Source organism: Diorhabda sublineata, chromosome 1 (assembly GCF_026230105.1).
Source record: "Diorhabda sublineata isolate icDioSubl1.1 chromosome 1, icDioSubl1.1, whole genome shotgun sequence".
NCBI classification, from domain to species: domain Eukaryota; kingdom Metazoa; phylum Arthropoda; class Insecta; order Coleoptera; family Chrysomelidae; genus Diorhabda; species Diorhabda sublineata.
In genome coordinates, this window is record NC_079474.1 from 22,676,731 (window position 1) to 22,693,022 (window position 16,292).

The 16,292-nt window shown below is 31.4% G+C and overlaps 1 protein-coding gene across 1 annotated transcript in view; it reads left to right on the top strand.

The window, feature by feature from the left end:
* Positions 1 to 16,292, top strand: part of LOC130445734 (acetylcholinesterase) — a 365,089-nt gene that overhangs the window by 312,323 nt on the left and 36,474 nt on the right. The window contains exon 5 of the mRNA XM_056781576.1: positions 1,737 to 1,894. Within this exon, the coding sequence (XP_056637554.1) occupies positions 1,737 to 1,894 (158 nt within the window). The remainder of the gene's footprint in view (positions 1 to 1,736; positions 1,895 to 16,292) is intronic.

Genomic DNA, 16,292 nt, shown 5'->3' on the forward strand with positions numbered 1-16,292 from the left:
AAATTACAATTCCAGAGAGGAAAACACACGTTATTCTCGAATTTGTGGTCAATGCTGGAAATATTGCTGGCATCAATTTTGTTGACCTCAAAAAATATAGAAATATCAGACTTCCTACTGTGAAGCACTACAGATTGGACATTGTTTCTGACACTCCAAGTTTCTAGCCCACGGTAGTGTTGACAGTTCATTAGAAAATAAGAGAAGAATTTCAGAAAACATTCTGGAGCAAAGCCCCTGGCAAACATGTGATATCATAGCCTGAAATGAAATTAACATTAGACAATAAGTTCAAGAAAATATTTACGTCGAAAATTAGACTTACTTTAAATAACTGTGTCTTTAAGAATTCAATGTTTTCAAATCTTAAAATATTATAGAATTAAAATAATGAGTTAATTGTCAGTTTAAATAATGAAATAGTTTTTAGATAACCACTTTTCATAACTAATACATATATGAATGTTATGAAAAATGTGACGTTTCCTAATGTCAATGAGTGACTCAAAGTGTCACATTTGAAAGCGGAATTACGTGAACTTAATTTCATATTAACAGGTATAAATATCAGCTATCTATGTTGAGTATAGTACAACATATAGCAGAGGGACACATATGTGAATCTCTGAAAAGAGAGGAAGCAAAAATAACTGTATCGTCTACAGTTAGTAAACTTCTTTATACGAAGTTTGAAGATTTATTTTTTGAAAAGAAGATTTAAAGGGTTCTAGATTTACTGAACAGAAATAACTGAATTTACATTGGAGTTTAGAGGTAAAACAGAATTTTATATCAGCTTGTAGGGTATTAGTCCAGAATTTCTTAGCATGAGATCCGGAAAAATAAATAAGATTTATTTTATTCCAGATTCGCGTGAAGTATTATTTATACATAAAGAAGCATAGAATTTCCAACTACATTTAAAAGTTATTTATGCTCACATTGCATAAATCAACATAGGATTGTAAACTACAACGCAGATTGAAAAAAATATAGAAAGCGACTTATTGTAATTTTTTTCAAGACGATTTCTGTGTTTTTACGATCTAACTATCTTTCTATGGTTTTTTATTGATTTTATCTGTTACAACTTTTATATCAATGAAACTTTAATTAAAATTTTGGTAACTATTTTTCCATTAAGAGCAGCTGAGCTTCTTTTTATTTTTTTGAAAATTACTTATAACTTCTCATTTTAGCAGACCTAAATTTTATAGTGCATTTGAGGATTTCAAATTCACATATGTTCAAAGGGTTTTCTCTGTTGAAACTTGATCATCTTTGTTTTTTTTTGTACCTGTAAAATTTTGAATATTTTCATCTATTCAAACACTAGAAATATTACTAAAAACTTCAACCAAAACTTATTGATTGACATAATTTTGTTGTGAACATAAACAGACATCATTATGAAAATTTTCATGTTTTGATTGGAGATGTAATTTTCCCAAGGGTATGTACAATTCCATTTTTCATTGGCATCTTAATAATATGAAGTACTGAACCTGATTATTTTGGTTACAAAGAGTTTTCGGACAAAAACTCAATAGATCTTAAAAAATTCTTTTTCCAATAAAACATCCTTCATATTTTATTAATGTGTGCGGGTAATAATTCAGTTGTTACAAAGCAGACGAGCACATCCAATTTAGCTTGTCCCAAATGTCCACATAAATAATATATCACATTAATCATCACAATAACCCTATTATTAAATGGATTTCATTTCTTTCCAGGAAACCGGTGACGGACGATGTGAACTGGCCTCTGTACACTAAAGATCAACCTCAGTACTTCATCTTCAACGCTGACAAGAACGGTATAGGTCGAGGACCGAGAGCGACGGCATGCGCTTTCTGGAACGATTTCTTGCCCAAGCTTCGAGACAATTCAGGTAAATTTCACTTTGGACCATATATAAAATGTCACAGAAATATGGAATTGAGGTGGCTACATAGGGGAATGGGGAATTAAAACTAAAGTAGTTTCCTGAGGGTATAACGAATAAAGTATTTTAAATATAAGTTTAATAGTGAATATGAGCTAACAAAATGAATAATTTCATAAAAATATAATCAGTGAATTAGAAACCCACACACAGAATTGAATAAAAATTATATGATTTCGGTAATATTCGGCGTATATCATAATAAGTTTTTAATTTAAGAATTCAAAATTTCAAATTGATCAGGTGAGGATAATCTAAGTGAGTGCTAACAAACTTGAATAATGTGGTGAAGTTTCAAAATGTAGCCACATGCATAGAGGCATACAAACAATCTGGTGATCAATATCCTACTCGGTAATATAATTCGAGAAGGACGCTCTAAATTTCTCAACCTTCCACCAACTTCGGAAATCTGAGATCTTGGGGTCATGGTAGGAGATTAATGTGAACCTAGAAGTAGTACGAGGTTTGTACCGCTTTGTGTAGCCTAGTGTTATCTGTTATCTAGAAAGATGGATTTTAAATAATCACAAGATAGAGTATAAGCTGAAGTTCCAATATTTCTTTCATATAACTTTGTGCATTCATACTTTCCTAATTGGAGCTGAAAATGTATCTGAGAAATGAACAAAGGTTCTGAATACCAAAACACATGTACATCAGATTGGGCCAAAAAACGACTATTACTTTTATATATACTGTGAAAATATCATTCATAATGATGAAAAAATATCGTGAAAGTTTGAGCCCTTAATAGTAATATTAAGGGGTATTGTTACGACTATTGAGTACAACAATAGTAATGAGTGTAATAAAAAATTTGTTGTAGACCGCTTTTGAATATTGTAGCGCCTACATTTTTTTATGTTTCGCAAGCGCTTATTGAATTCTGATGACTTTTGTTGTTGATGCGCATACTAAATGAAAATTTGAAAAGATATAACTTGGATTATAAATTCTCACGTTCACAATATTGTGTGTCATTGAAACAGAACAAAATTGTGTTAACTGATAATTCTATCATCTCAGGTATAACTGATTTGATGTCTGCCAACTAATCTTTTATAAATAATACAAATTTGATATGGACATAGTTCTAAGAGAAATAATTTATCAGCAGCTGATGTTTGGAAAATAAAGAATAACGTGTGTATTACTCAATCTTCAGATATTCTTTGTGAATGTAGATCTAATAATAATATGAAAGCAAGTATATGCGATGACCACAAAGTTCTTGCTTTTTATTTTGATATTATTTCAACTATAACCCACATATTTTCGTCAAGACATTTTGTTTACTGAATAATTTTGATCGCCAAATAAAGACACATTAGGACATTACGTGCTCATGTCATAGCCAAATTATTCACCGGGAATTTTTTTGTCAGAACACTAGTGGAATATGCTGTTGTATGATTCAAAGTCTGGATTCTTCTTTGTCTTCAATTGCCATAATTGTTGTCGTTGAACGTCATCGATGTTCATCGTTCAATTAAATTATAAGCCAACATCCATACAAATTTGCTTTGGTAGAGTTTGTATCAGAATATCAATTCCCAGATGATTGCTTTGTTCCATTACTTCTTGTCTAAATTCAAATGATGAATGTGGATACTCCTCCTTGCTTGTTTTGAAGCATTCGCTGTCATCCTTTTGATAAACTGGTTTTATACTTCTCGGTTAGCAACTATATGGAACAATTATTCTAATCTTTGATCTGTCGAATGTTTAGTATTACGAAAACATGGAGATTGTTTTTATCCAATCCTAAGTTTTGTCTCATATATTTGTCCTCTTATTGTGAGTTCAAAATATTGAATATTAAAATGGATGAACCGTAGTATTCGAGTCAAAGCTTTGAAAACTTTTTATTGTTATACTAATGCCACAATATCATCGTTCGACAAATCAATTAACACACGAAAACCACATTAATTGTGGAAAACCTCATGCGTCTCTCAGACATTTTGTTAAACTCCTCTGAAATAGTACGTTACATTCTCCAATATTTTTGGAATCTCTTAACGTTTCATTTGCATCTATTTTAAGTTTTTTTTAAAACATTCATCAATAATCTTTTCGTTTGGAAAAAAAAGTAATTTTACCTCATAAAACTATTATGATTACATAATTGAAAATCAAGATTTTAATGACTTACCGTCTTTCGGTGAGTCGAACAATGTGTGATACGATACTAACCACCCTTTGAAATTTCTCAAAACGTCAGAAAAAGTTTTAAAATTGCAATGAATCGCTTGTTCATGGCAATGAGTTTAGAAATAAGCCAAGTAGTTTCTTGAAGACACTTGAAACGAACAGTTGGCAGGTATTCTTAGAAGATGGGATTTCAATATAAAATGAGTTTATGTCGTCAATTATAAGGAAAGTGGGAATGATATGGAGTATTTTCACGAAGATTCTGGAAAAAAATTGGTTGTGATCGAATACTCGACCCATTTAAAGATGACATAGTATAAGGATTCCAAGACCGTACGTACGAATAATCAAAATGAAAGCTATAATCATTACTAGTGAAATTCCTTTTTGTTTATTTCAAATTCTTCAACACATCAAAAAATGTAACAATCAATAGACAACTCACATTTAATTCCTAAATCATTAAATATAAGTACACAATAATTATTTTGCACAGAAAAATAGAAATATCTCAAGAACTAATATAATTCTAGGTATAGGGAAGGCTTGATAAAAAAAGGTATATTGGTAGTATTTTTCGATACTCATGTATGAGATTCAATGAATATTAAGAAATTAAATAATTTTCCAGAATTCTTATTACTATTCGAATGGTTTTGCAGCAACGGATCCTCATTCTCAAATGCCTCTTACATTGTACAGGGTATTGAACTTGTTACGACTTTTATGGAAAATTGGTTATAAAGTTTTAAATACCCCATAGATTACATCACAACCCTAAATTATTGTAATGATTCCCAATATGCAATAAAATTCACAAGACTTTAGTCTCTGAAGCCATACGTCGTCTTAGTATCATTGAAAAAATGAGAGAAAAACGTTGCGGTGCACTAATAAGATAGCTATATCAAGCTTATCAACAAAAAACAATTATTAACAGAATATTTACAATAATTGTACTTTCAATATTAATAGGAATATATGATTTATTAATAGCATTGTTCGTGGGTCAAATTGGACGTGGGTCAGTGGACGACAATTTCTGAGAGTGTGTATGCGAACGGTCCCCAAAATTATTCAGAATTTTACCCGCGAATGAAGCTTATACCTGTTCATTCTTTTTTAATCTTAGCGAATCGATTCGAAGATTCTAAAACCTCTGGAGTAATGTAGATTACGTCTCGTTACTCATGAAATAATAGATTGATTTCGAGGCCCTGTTGCTATTATAACCGAAAATTCAAATTTTATTTCAAAGTATATTTCGTTAGAAAATTCAATATACTACTTAAAACACATGAAAATCCAATCGTATACGTCTTCGCACGAATTTAAGATTGAAAATACAAGCATATTGAATATTTACTTATAATGAATAGGGTCAGTTGTACAATACGGACAATGTGAACCACCAACAAACCAAATGAAATGAATCCATTATTTTAGATAAAGTATATATTTATAAAGGAATCCGAAGTTTACATTATAGCTACCTTCAACAGTTGCGAGAAATATATTCTCTACCCAAACATTTCATCGTTTCCAGATTTATTATAAACATCAAATCATCAGATTACATATAACATAATTTTACTGTAGGTATTAATGATAACAAAGTAAGTTTTCGTTTTACGTGGTATTTATTATATTATATACGTGAAAAAAAACATGATAAATTCAGATGAAATGTTAATAATATGGTGCTAAGTAAGCCTAATATGATTCCATGATAAATTCTGCTTAATGCGAATCATAAGAAAACAGTGATTTTGGTTAATTCCATATGAAAGTAAAAACTAAAATACATTAGTTCTTATGGCACTTATGGGACTTATGGCAATTATAGAACTATGTATTGTTAAAAGACATAACAATTCAGGACAGACAATGTTATTCGTGATAATTTTGTAAATGAATATCAAGAAAGAACAAATACTTCTTTTTAAGTTGGAGCGTTGTTTCTTGAGGTTGACAAATATTATATATGTGATTACATATACGGGTTGGCCCATTAGTGTGAGGAAGTGCAATAACTCCATAAATTCATGATTTTGATTGCTTCCTCGTTCTTTGTTATACGTTTTGATCAGGGCTTCTTAAACTTTTTTATATAGCGACCCCCTTCAAGCTTAGGAGATTTTAAACGACCCCCTCATCCATATAAACGTTCAGTTGAAAATCGAGGAGCGCGTTGTATTTATTATTTTAAATGCTACTTCCATATTTTCATTTATAGGCCCTACATAACAGTTTTGCATTACCACTTTTTTCAAAAAATAGTTATAATAAAACTACAATAGTATTTTGTATGATTTTTATTTGTATTTATATTTGTACGTAGTGTGTATACTAATTTTGAAATTTTATTTATAATGATTGAAAAGTATCAGATCTTTGCGACCCATTTTCAGTAGTCTCGCGACCCCCCCTGGGGTAAACCCACAGTTTAAGAAGCCCTGGTCTGGATAATAACTAATGACTCTGACTTAAAATTTGAAAATGTCAAATTCTCAGGTTACTTGATAAAACTGTGGATATCTTCATTTCATTTGTTGGTAAGGTGATGTTGGATTAATTTAGTTTTGTAGATACTTTTTATTGATTTTATCACAGTTTTTAAAGGTATAAAATTACTGGTTTTATATTGTCACAAAAACTAAAAGTATTTTAAACGTCATATTCTGTGTTTACTTGTTGAAAACGTGATTATTTTTAAATCATAAACTAAAAATGCAATTTTTCTGAAAACATTCAATTTTAGAGTGTCCATTATCAGACATAATTTGAAGGGATAAAATAATTTTATAAGACGGTACAATAATATACTGGATGTTCCATTTAAAAAAATGAAGTTTTTGCTAATTTAAATCTCCCGAATTAATGCTTATCTAAAAAAAACCTCGAACCCCAAGCGAAACTTCTACTCGGTTCAGACATTCCAGCCATCCTTTACCTTCGAACTTACCAAACAAGTTTAGTTACTTCTCACTAATAACGTTTACTAGGCAGCATTTATATTGCGCCAATTTTCGTCAAATCTTCATATTTATGGAAAAAGAAAAGTCAGGGCTAGATGCAGAATTTCATGCTAAATTCCATGCTAAACTAATAAACAGGGTGTCCCAATTAAAAAAAAGTTTACTTGATGTTATCACGCTTAGGATGAACACTCTGTACAGCTCAAAATATTTTAGAAATGTGTATCTGTGCAAATATAACAACTCTCATTTGGAAATTTTATTTGTATATTTAATCTTAAGTATGAATAGACGTGAAAATAATGCTGTGACAGAAAAATTTCTTGTAGGACCCCTTGTTTCTGAGATATAGGCCTTTAAAGTTGCGAAATCAGAACATATATTCAAGTATATTTTCTAAATAATACATTCGAACATTATAAATTTTCAATAGTTGATTAAGTATATCCATGTAGTGTGTTTGATGGAATGAATAATTTCACACCACTATCTGAAGGTCAGGGGCGGCTCGTGCGCAATAGTTAACAGTTAACTTTTATAGGGACAATCTGTACAATATAAAGTTTGCAAAAATAAATTGTTTAATTGATTTTCCAGCAAAAAGGTACTTTTTGTTCAATTCGATAAAATTTATGGTTGAGGAGATGTAGATTTTTAGATCATTTTACATGCCAGGGAAACCGTTCGACATAAAGAGACATTATGAAGAAAATTATTATAAATTGTTATTATTTAATAAAAATACTCACAGGAGGTATTTGAACACAATCAAACATTCCTAATTTAACAGAATACTGTCGAACATAGTGTAAAGCAAACTATAATAAATGTTCTACACACTTCCGGAGTTTACGAAGGATATTTCTTTGAACTTGGAAGAGCATTCCAAGATTGTGTCTTATAGCGTCACAATTGAAGTTCATTCTATCGATCATTTATTTCCTTGTATTTACCGGTGTTGCATATATCAAGCTTTTAAGATATCCCCCAAAAAAAGAATCTTTTGTATTTAATTCAGGGTAACGTGGTGGCCATAGACCTAGTCGACCAATCCACCTATCAAGAAAAATCATCATTCAGGAAGTGGGGAGGGGCTCCATCGTGCTTCAACAAAAACCACAGTTCAATTTACAATTAAATGAAACACCAAGATCTTGAATGTTGTGAAACTTTTGAGCACATTATTAGGAATAGGATAATCGAAATAAATCCATCCCTAGTGTGGAAGGTAAGGTATTACAGTTTAATATGTTAAGAGGAAGTGGATTTTTATCGCTAAAATCAAAAATAGTATCTATATCAGATTAAAGTAAGTAACAGTCACCAATGTTCACTATAGAATGGAATATCTGCATATCTGCAAAAATTAAACATAATAAGGATCCATGAACTCAGTTCTGGGGGCTCCACAAGTTAATTTCTATGAAGTTGAAACTATGATCAGTATCTGTAAGTTCCCAATCCGTCAGGTATGACATAAAAAGGTTGGTACATAAATCACGTAGCAAATGTTAGATAGTCTAGTGAGAAGAATCCCAGTTTCAAGCGATCCAAGGAAAAATCTGTATAGATAACATAGACGGACCATTGTTATCGAAGTGTGCTGCCGTATACGGTATTAATATACGGTGGATGAGGAAGAAATTCGAAGTTTAATTCGTTCAATTTAACCAACGCTGTTATTGACTTGTGAATCGGTGCATTTTCTTGGTAAAACAGTGATTTTTTCTTCGACATATGAGGATTTTTGCATTTAAACGATCCAACAATTCTATTTAGTATTCGCTATTCATTGTCTCGTCCTTTTGTAGATAGCCGATGAATAATATTCTATGCGCATCCCAGAATATTAAAGTGGTTTACCGGCTGAAATCCACTCAGATGATGATCGTTTTGATTCCAAAGTGAAGTGATGGATTCATGTTTCATCTATATTCACATATCGTTGCAAAAAATTCTGATTTATTACGTGTAAACATGGCCAAACACTGCAATGAATTTTCAACACGTTGTTTTTGATCGACAGCATCAGCGTTTAGTCAAATTTTCATGCATAATTGTAAACACATTGTCTGATGATATCTTTACGGCCTTAGCTATTTCACGTAGTTTCAATTTACGAATAAATATAACCAATTTGTGGATTTTGTTTTATGTTTTCTTCTCAATTGGACGACCAGAACATTCAACATCATTGGTGATGGTACGACCACGATTACATTCAGCAAACCAATAAAACATGTCCTTTTCGATGGAGCAGTTTACGGATAACATTTTTAAAGCCATTGCTGAGCTTGCACAGTATTTTTGTCATCAAGAAACAATTATAAATTAATGCACAAAATTGTTTTGAAAGTAGTTGCATTTAAATGGCTGCCACTTTTTTTGTTTGATCGAAATGTTATGAAATTTGACAGTCTTTTGAAAGTTGGTACTTCATAAACGTCATTTGTGTGTTAGTAACACGATTTATTGATTGATGTTTCAGTGGATTTTCTATTGGTATTTAGATAGCACAAAAATTGCTTGGGATCAACAGCTGTTTTTTTACATTTCTCATGTAGTTTTCATGACTTATATGTCTCTCAATTTTCGCTTGCAGATTACTAACAGATGATGTATCACTATTCGGTTGCGGTTGTTATTGTAAAACCATGAAGTTGCAGCACCACGCCAACATGATCTTAGTTTATTGTGAACATAAATAAATTATGACTTCTATAATCACAGGATTCATTTCAATTTGTGCTAAAATATTTTTAAACAGAGAAATCATAAACCTTAAACCCATATATCAAGTAGTCTTTGGATTATTTGGGTTTTTGGGAACATATTTCTGACGCTGATGCTGACTCAAAAATTCCCTATAATTATAAAGAATAGCTAAACTATTGATTTATACCTTACGGCTTTTCACACAGAATGCCCCAATTCTTTACTTAGAAAAATCACTGTCTTGAAAGACGACATAAAATCCAATAAAAAGTCAACTTGAATGGTTAGAATCGTAAAGACTAAACATCAAGATGAAGGTTAACAGAAAACTTTAGCTTTCCTATAAATAGTCGTTTAACGTCTATTTACATTAATTTCACTACATTGCTTATTATACTTCACATGTACAGAATTGGCTTGGAGTTTGAAATATTTCGGTTAAAACAATACAAAGATCATTTGTCATGAAAAACACGATTTTGCTGTATTAGATTGATAATTGGAACATTCTATAATAATTAACTTATGAATCGTTTAATCAAATTCCATAAACGTACTCAAAATAAGTTCAGAATTATTCGTTTTCATTTATCTTCATGAAAATATCACAAACATTTATTTCAGTCTGGCCTCACTCCCCTAACTATCGTTGTTTTAATATTACTTGGATGTTCATTACAAGGGTTCTGAACATTTCTCTGATACAATAATAATTAAATTTGGAAAACAAAATCATGTTTGAACCACAGAAAAAATTGTGGATCGATACTCTAATACTCGTGAAAATTGGCTATTTATTGAAGGTCTCCTCTATAGTTGTATGGAAATTTGAGTATAATATATTCAACATTTCAGATCATCTTAATATATCGAATTTTTGCAATGCAGTGCAAAATTTAACGATGAGATTACGATAAGTTGAGTAGAATGGTTTCCGATCTCAGCATAAACATGTCAACACTTATGAATATATATGCCTGAATTGGGGAATATAGTTCTGCATGCATTTGAACGCTAAGTTTCTGTTTTAGAATCTTATAAATACTTATTGTTGTGAAAAGATTTTCCTGAAAATGGAACATATTCAGTATTGAGCAGTTATCAAATATTTTTTGTGAAAGGCAATACGCCTAAGCTAATGACAGAGGAGTTGAAAAATGTGTCCAGTGACAGAAACGTGGTCATATCAACTTGATTAATGACGAGCGTTCGGGACTGTCAAAAATTGCGATAACCAACGACAGTGAGATTAAGGTTAGAGAGAACATTTTTCAGGCTTCAATGGCGCGGTTTACGCGAAATAAGGAGGATTTCAGCATTGACTCATGACTTCCGATGAAACCTGGATACAACACTACATTTGAAACGAAAAAATAGTTGATTGCAAAGAACGAACTTACTCCGAAAAGGCAAAGACGGTTTCATCAGCCGGAAACGCGATGGCGATCGATTTTTGGAATTGTCATGGGATTGTATTCATTCACCTAACCTTCAAACTGGTGAAAAATGAGAAAATCACGCATTATTGCTTCAAGTGACTTTAGATCATAACAACGCACCTTCTCACACTTCGCTGATTACCATGGTTGAAATTCACTAATTCCACTTCGAATTTTAGGAAGATATATAGGATTAATGTTGAAATGGAGTTTTCACAATGAAAAATTTTTCCTAATAGTTACATTTTTGTTGAAACACTATGTATATACATTTTTAAGTATCGTGGACATAGCAGTTCGGAAGAACACTACTTTTGATGAATATATGAAAAATAAATTATTTTCGCTGACCAAATTCTAATCATTTTCTGAAATATTAGTATATCCAAGCACCACCATTTCAGCTAAACTATGATAAAAATTAGAATCTTGTATAATATCTAGTTTGGTGAAACCAAGTTCTTCATTAAACCGGCTCTGGAGAACAACTTTCCCGAAATTGCTGGTAGTACAGAAAGAAATAAAGAAAAGGGACACGGCCCAATTGATATCGACAACTTTGTTTATTACCTTGCGATCTATATTGTTTCACGGCTTGTCTGATTACTTTCTCTTGTGATGTTCCGACAACTCCATATTTATAGAATACGCGAAACGATTTGCCGTTGTCAGGATTGGGATACAAAGGGATGTTCAAGGGATAAAACATTTTGGAATAGGTGATTTATCTATCCACAACAGAGCCGTACATAAAATATCGTGACTATTCTGATTAAACAATTTCTACTATAAGGAAAAGTGCCATGTCTACGTATCAGGTAAGTTTTTCCAGAAAAAAATTCATTATATCATGATTATTAACCCTTTCAGTCTAGCCAACTCGAGTAAACCCTTACCATTCAAACCCATTTAATCGTTACAGTGGATGTTTGAGAATTACAGTGGAGTATCTTTTTCTCGTTCGAAGACTCAAAAAAGTTCATAAAAGGGTCCAGTAAAATTGAAACAAATTGAAAAAGATATTCACAGCCAACTGAGACAAATAAAACATGAAGTACAGAAATCTGGAACTCTTTAAAAGATCACATTTACAGAATAAAACACATTATAATGAGTCCAAGATACAAAAAACAACAATGGATTACTAACGAAGTCCTAAATTTCATGGAACAAAGAAGACGACAAAAAAATATTAGTGAAAAATATAAACAGATACAGAAAATAACCAAATAAAAAATAAGAGTTGCCAAAGAAAATTGGATGAAAGATGAATGCATTGAAATGGAAGAGTTACAAGAGAAACATTACACGTTCAATATGTTAAAAAAAGTCGGAGAAGTAGTTGGCGTATACAACATGAAGACTCCTCATACCTTAAGGTATTTAAAAGGAAAAATAATCATAGATGCAGAAGAAATTCGAACTACTTGCTATGTGTATATCAAAGAACTGTATAATGACTCTAGATCAGAAAAACAAATGGCATTTGATGAAGACGAAGGACCAGAAATTCTAAAATCAGAAGTGATACTTGCTGTTGGCAAAAAACAAGAAAGCTGTTGGACCAGACAACATTTCAACAAAGATGCTAAAGCTCATAAATGAATAAATGAATAAATATTAGTCAAACTCTTCAATCATGTTTATTCAACCGCTGAAATTCCAGAAGACTGGTTAAAATCCGAATTCATAACTTTGCAAAAAACAACGTTTAAAACACTGTAGCGACTATAGACTGATAAGTCTTATAAGTTACACTATAAAAATATCCTTAAGAATCATCCACGATAGAATCAGAAATAAGTGCGAAGAAGATTAAGACGAAACTCAATTCGGCTTCAGAAATGGGTTGGGAACATGAGAAGTACTTTTTGCACTGAATATATTACTACAAAAATGCCGGTACCAACGGAAAGATGTATTTGCAGTCTTTATTGATTACAAAAAGGCATTCGATCGAGTACAACACGACAAGTTAATAAATATATTAAGGGAAAAAGGAGTTGATAATTCCGATGTAAGAATCATCGAAAAATTATATGGGCGCCTAGGAGCAGGCGTATTCAGATAAGATCTTTAAGCAAGCTAGACAAAACTGAACATAGTCCTCCAGTTGATTATGATGGGTAAAGTTGAAGGTCGTAGAGGAAATGGAAGGAAACAAGCCTCTTGGTTTGAGAATAGACTGGGATAAGAGAAGTAGGACAGTTATTTAGACTAGCTCAAGATAGAGAGAGTTTTGCCATGCTGATCGCCAACGTCAAGGGGACTTGATACAGCACGCTAAGAAGAAGAAGTGACATGTTCACAGATTCCCCGAAGTGTACACGAGTTTACAGCATAGGTAATTATAACTGAACTTATTAAAAACTTAAATACATAAATAACATAAACTTAAGTGTCAAGCGGAAAAATATATAGAATCTAATAGGTGCCCACAGAGCTTATATGAAGCATGACATAATATTTATGTATTATAGTGGTTACAGGGTGTGTTTGATTATGATTATGATTATTAATACATGAAAATACATGACAATATATAGGTATGAGGAAATATATCTAATTTTTTTATAATTTGCAATTATTGACTAAGTTGATACATAAAACATTATAACGTGATTAGGAATTTTAGTGTCAAAAAATTAACTGGGAATCAGACTTAGCTCTATATGTTACTGAACACTTTTATAATAAAGACATTAATTTTTTATCAGTAATTTGATACTTATGCTAGGAATTATTTTTCAGTTTGAGTTTTGCTAACGAATCAAACAAAATGAATTTACAATATATGATCCATAAAATCCATAATAACCCAAACATACACGAACGTCAAATGTTTGGCTAAAAAACGCTAGAACTTCTCTTTTTCATAAAAAAAATATTATGGTAACAAATTGTAATACAAAAACTGTTACACTCATATTTAAAAGTTTTTTTATCGTTTTTAACCGAGCTTATGTATCATTTCATTAAAATTCAATTGATCTAAATTACCATTCATTTACCAACTTTTCAATTTACTTTATCAAAACATCCCCTCTGTGCCACCATAGAGCTATATATGAGAGAAAATGAGGAGTTTGGCACCGCAAGTTGCGATTTCACTCTTATAATTTGATAACCCAAAATAAATAGCGGTATTATTCCGGCATGACACCTAGATAAGGTAAAAATATTCTCACACGTCGACATTTATAAAGCGTATAGAGAGTTATGTAGCAATAAAGCAGCAGTCAGCCGAAAAATGAAGTCAGCGGGCGAATATTGGCGTAAGATATGCTGCTGCGACACAGGATTGTGAATCCTGATTGATGCCGTACAATGGAAAACTTACAAAACGAAAGTAACTTCAAATATTTTCACGTAAACGATAAAGTACATTAACACGCAATTCTTTTATACGTGAAGAAAAAGTCTCTTGTGACTGTAGATTGGACAATACTTATGTATTAGGCGTTATGAAATACTTCAACAAACTATAATACGCATGGAAAGCTGTTATGACTTTATCTTAGTTTCTTGTTTGTTGTCAAAACTTTTATTATGCAATAGAGCATAAAATACTGGCAGTAATCACTAGTATGAGTTCTATTGAACAATGATTTTCTTTATCTGAAGATTCATATAATTTCCACCAGCACCAAATACCAACTCAACTCTCAATTCACCGAAATATTATTACCATTACGAAATTATGTGAAATTTACTCGAATCTGCGTGACTCGTAATTTAGTTAAAAATGTTTTCCTAAACATCTGTTCAGTATTTTAATATGTTGATGTTGATTGGATAATGAAATAATCTAGTTTTCCGTATCTTTATCAAATGTTGAAAGTAATAACAGTCACTAGCAAAATTTTACCAAGCGAATCGAATATTACCAGACAAGGGCGTGCGTTTCTAATATCATAGAGAGAACGTAATTGACTATGCTAGTTTCAAAAATTCTGGCACGTTCGATGTCCATTATCTTATGTAGCAATTCTAGTTAATCAAAAATTTGTGATACTCATTACTTTTACAATTTATTTCACCATGGGAATGTCTCTATGAAATTACACGGTGTTTGACCTACAGAGACATCCCGTTCTATTCCAGTAACGCACATAGCAATTTTCCATGTCAAATAAGGGTTTGTATTTAGAAAAGAGGAAGAAACCTCACATTCCCTCTTCAAAATTCATAACCTTTTACTTATGGATAATTTCAGCCAACTGATTGTTATTTTATAAGGGGTAAAATCTATAAACTCCTTAGACGAAGAAATAAAAAGAATGGACCTAGCATGTTTGAATATTATTGAAGCCAACTTACAGTTGACTTCAGTATTGTCAAATTTTACAGTTAATATTTATTATCTGAATGCATTGTACGTTTCACAAATAATTATTTATACATCTTAATTTTATTAAAAATCAATAAGAATCTGGCTTTACTCCTCACTAAGATTGGTGAATGGGAAACATTTTCCACAATTGATCTCAACAAAAATGTTTTCATGACCAAGAAAATAATTTTGCTCAAAACGTTTGAGAAAAAAAATATAAACTTGGCAACATTTCTATGTATTTGTTTTCGTTTGCGGTAAAATGGCTGCCTTTGTTTACTAAATATTGAGAAAGAATTTTGTATCGATTTGTTGAAGTGAAATATATTTGAGTGTTAAGATATTGTTTAAGTGACATATTAGTGCTAAGACAATGGGTAAATCGTGTTATGTTTGTAAAAAAGTGGATTATTTAAATCCTAACCTTTCATTCCATAGGAGAGTATCAGTGGCGTAACTCAATCTTATTTGTTAATACATCGATTAACTTCTTACAACATAAAATTGTAGATTTCGTACGAATGTAGAGCAAAGACAGAAGTGGCTAGCTGTATTGAAAATACAGGAAAAAGATTCACCCATAGAAGCTTATATTTGTTGCTCTCATTTCAAAGCAGACGACTTTCAATGGAAAGAAAATCCTGAGAAGATTATTTTGATAAAGAATGTAATACCACACTTTCAATCAGATAGCAGGACAGATGATGAGGTATCTTCCAGTA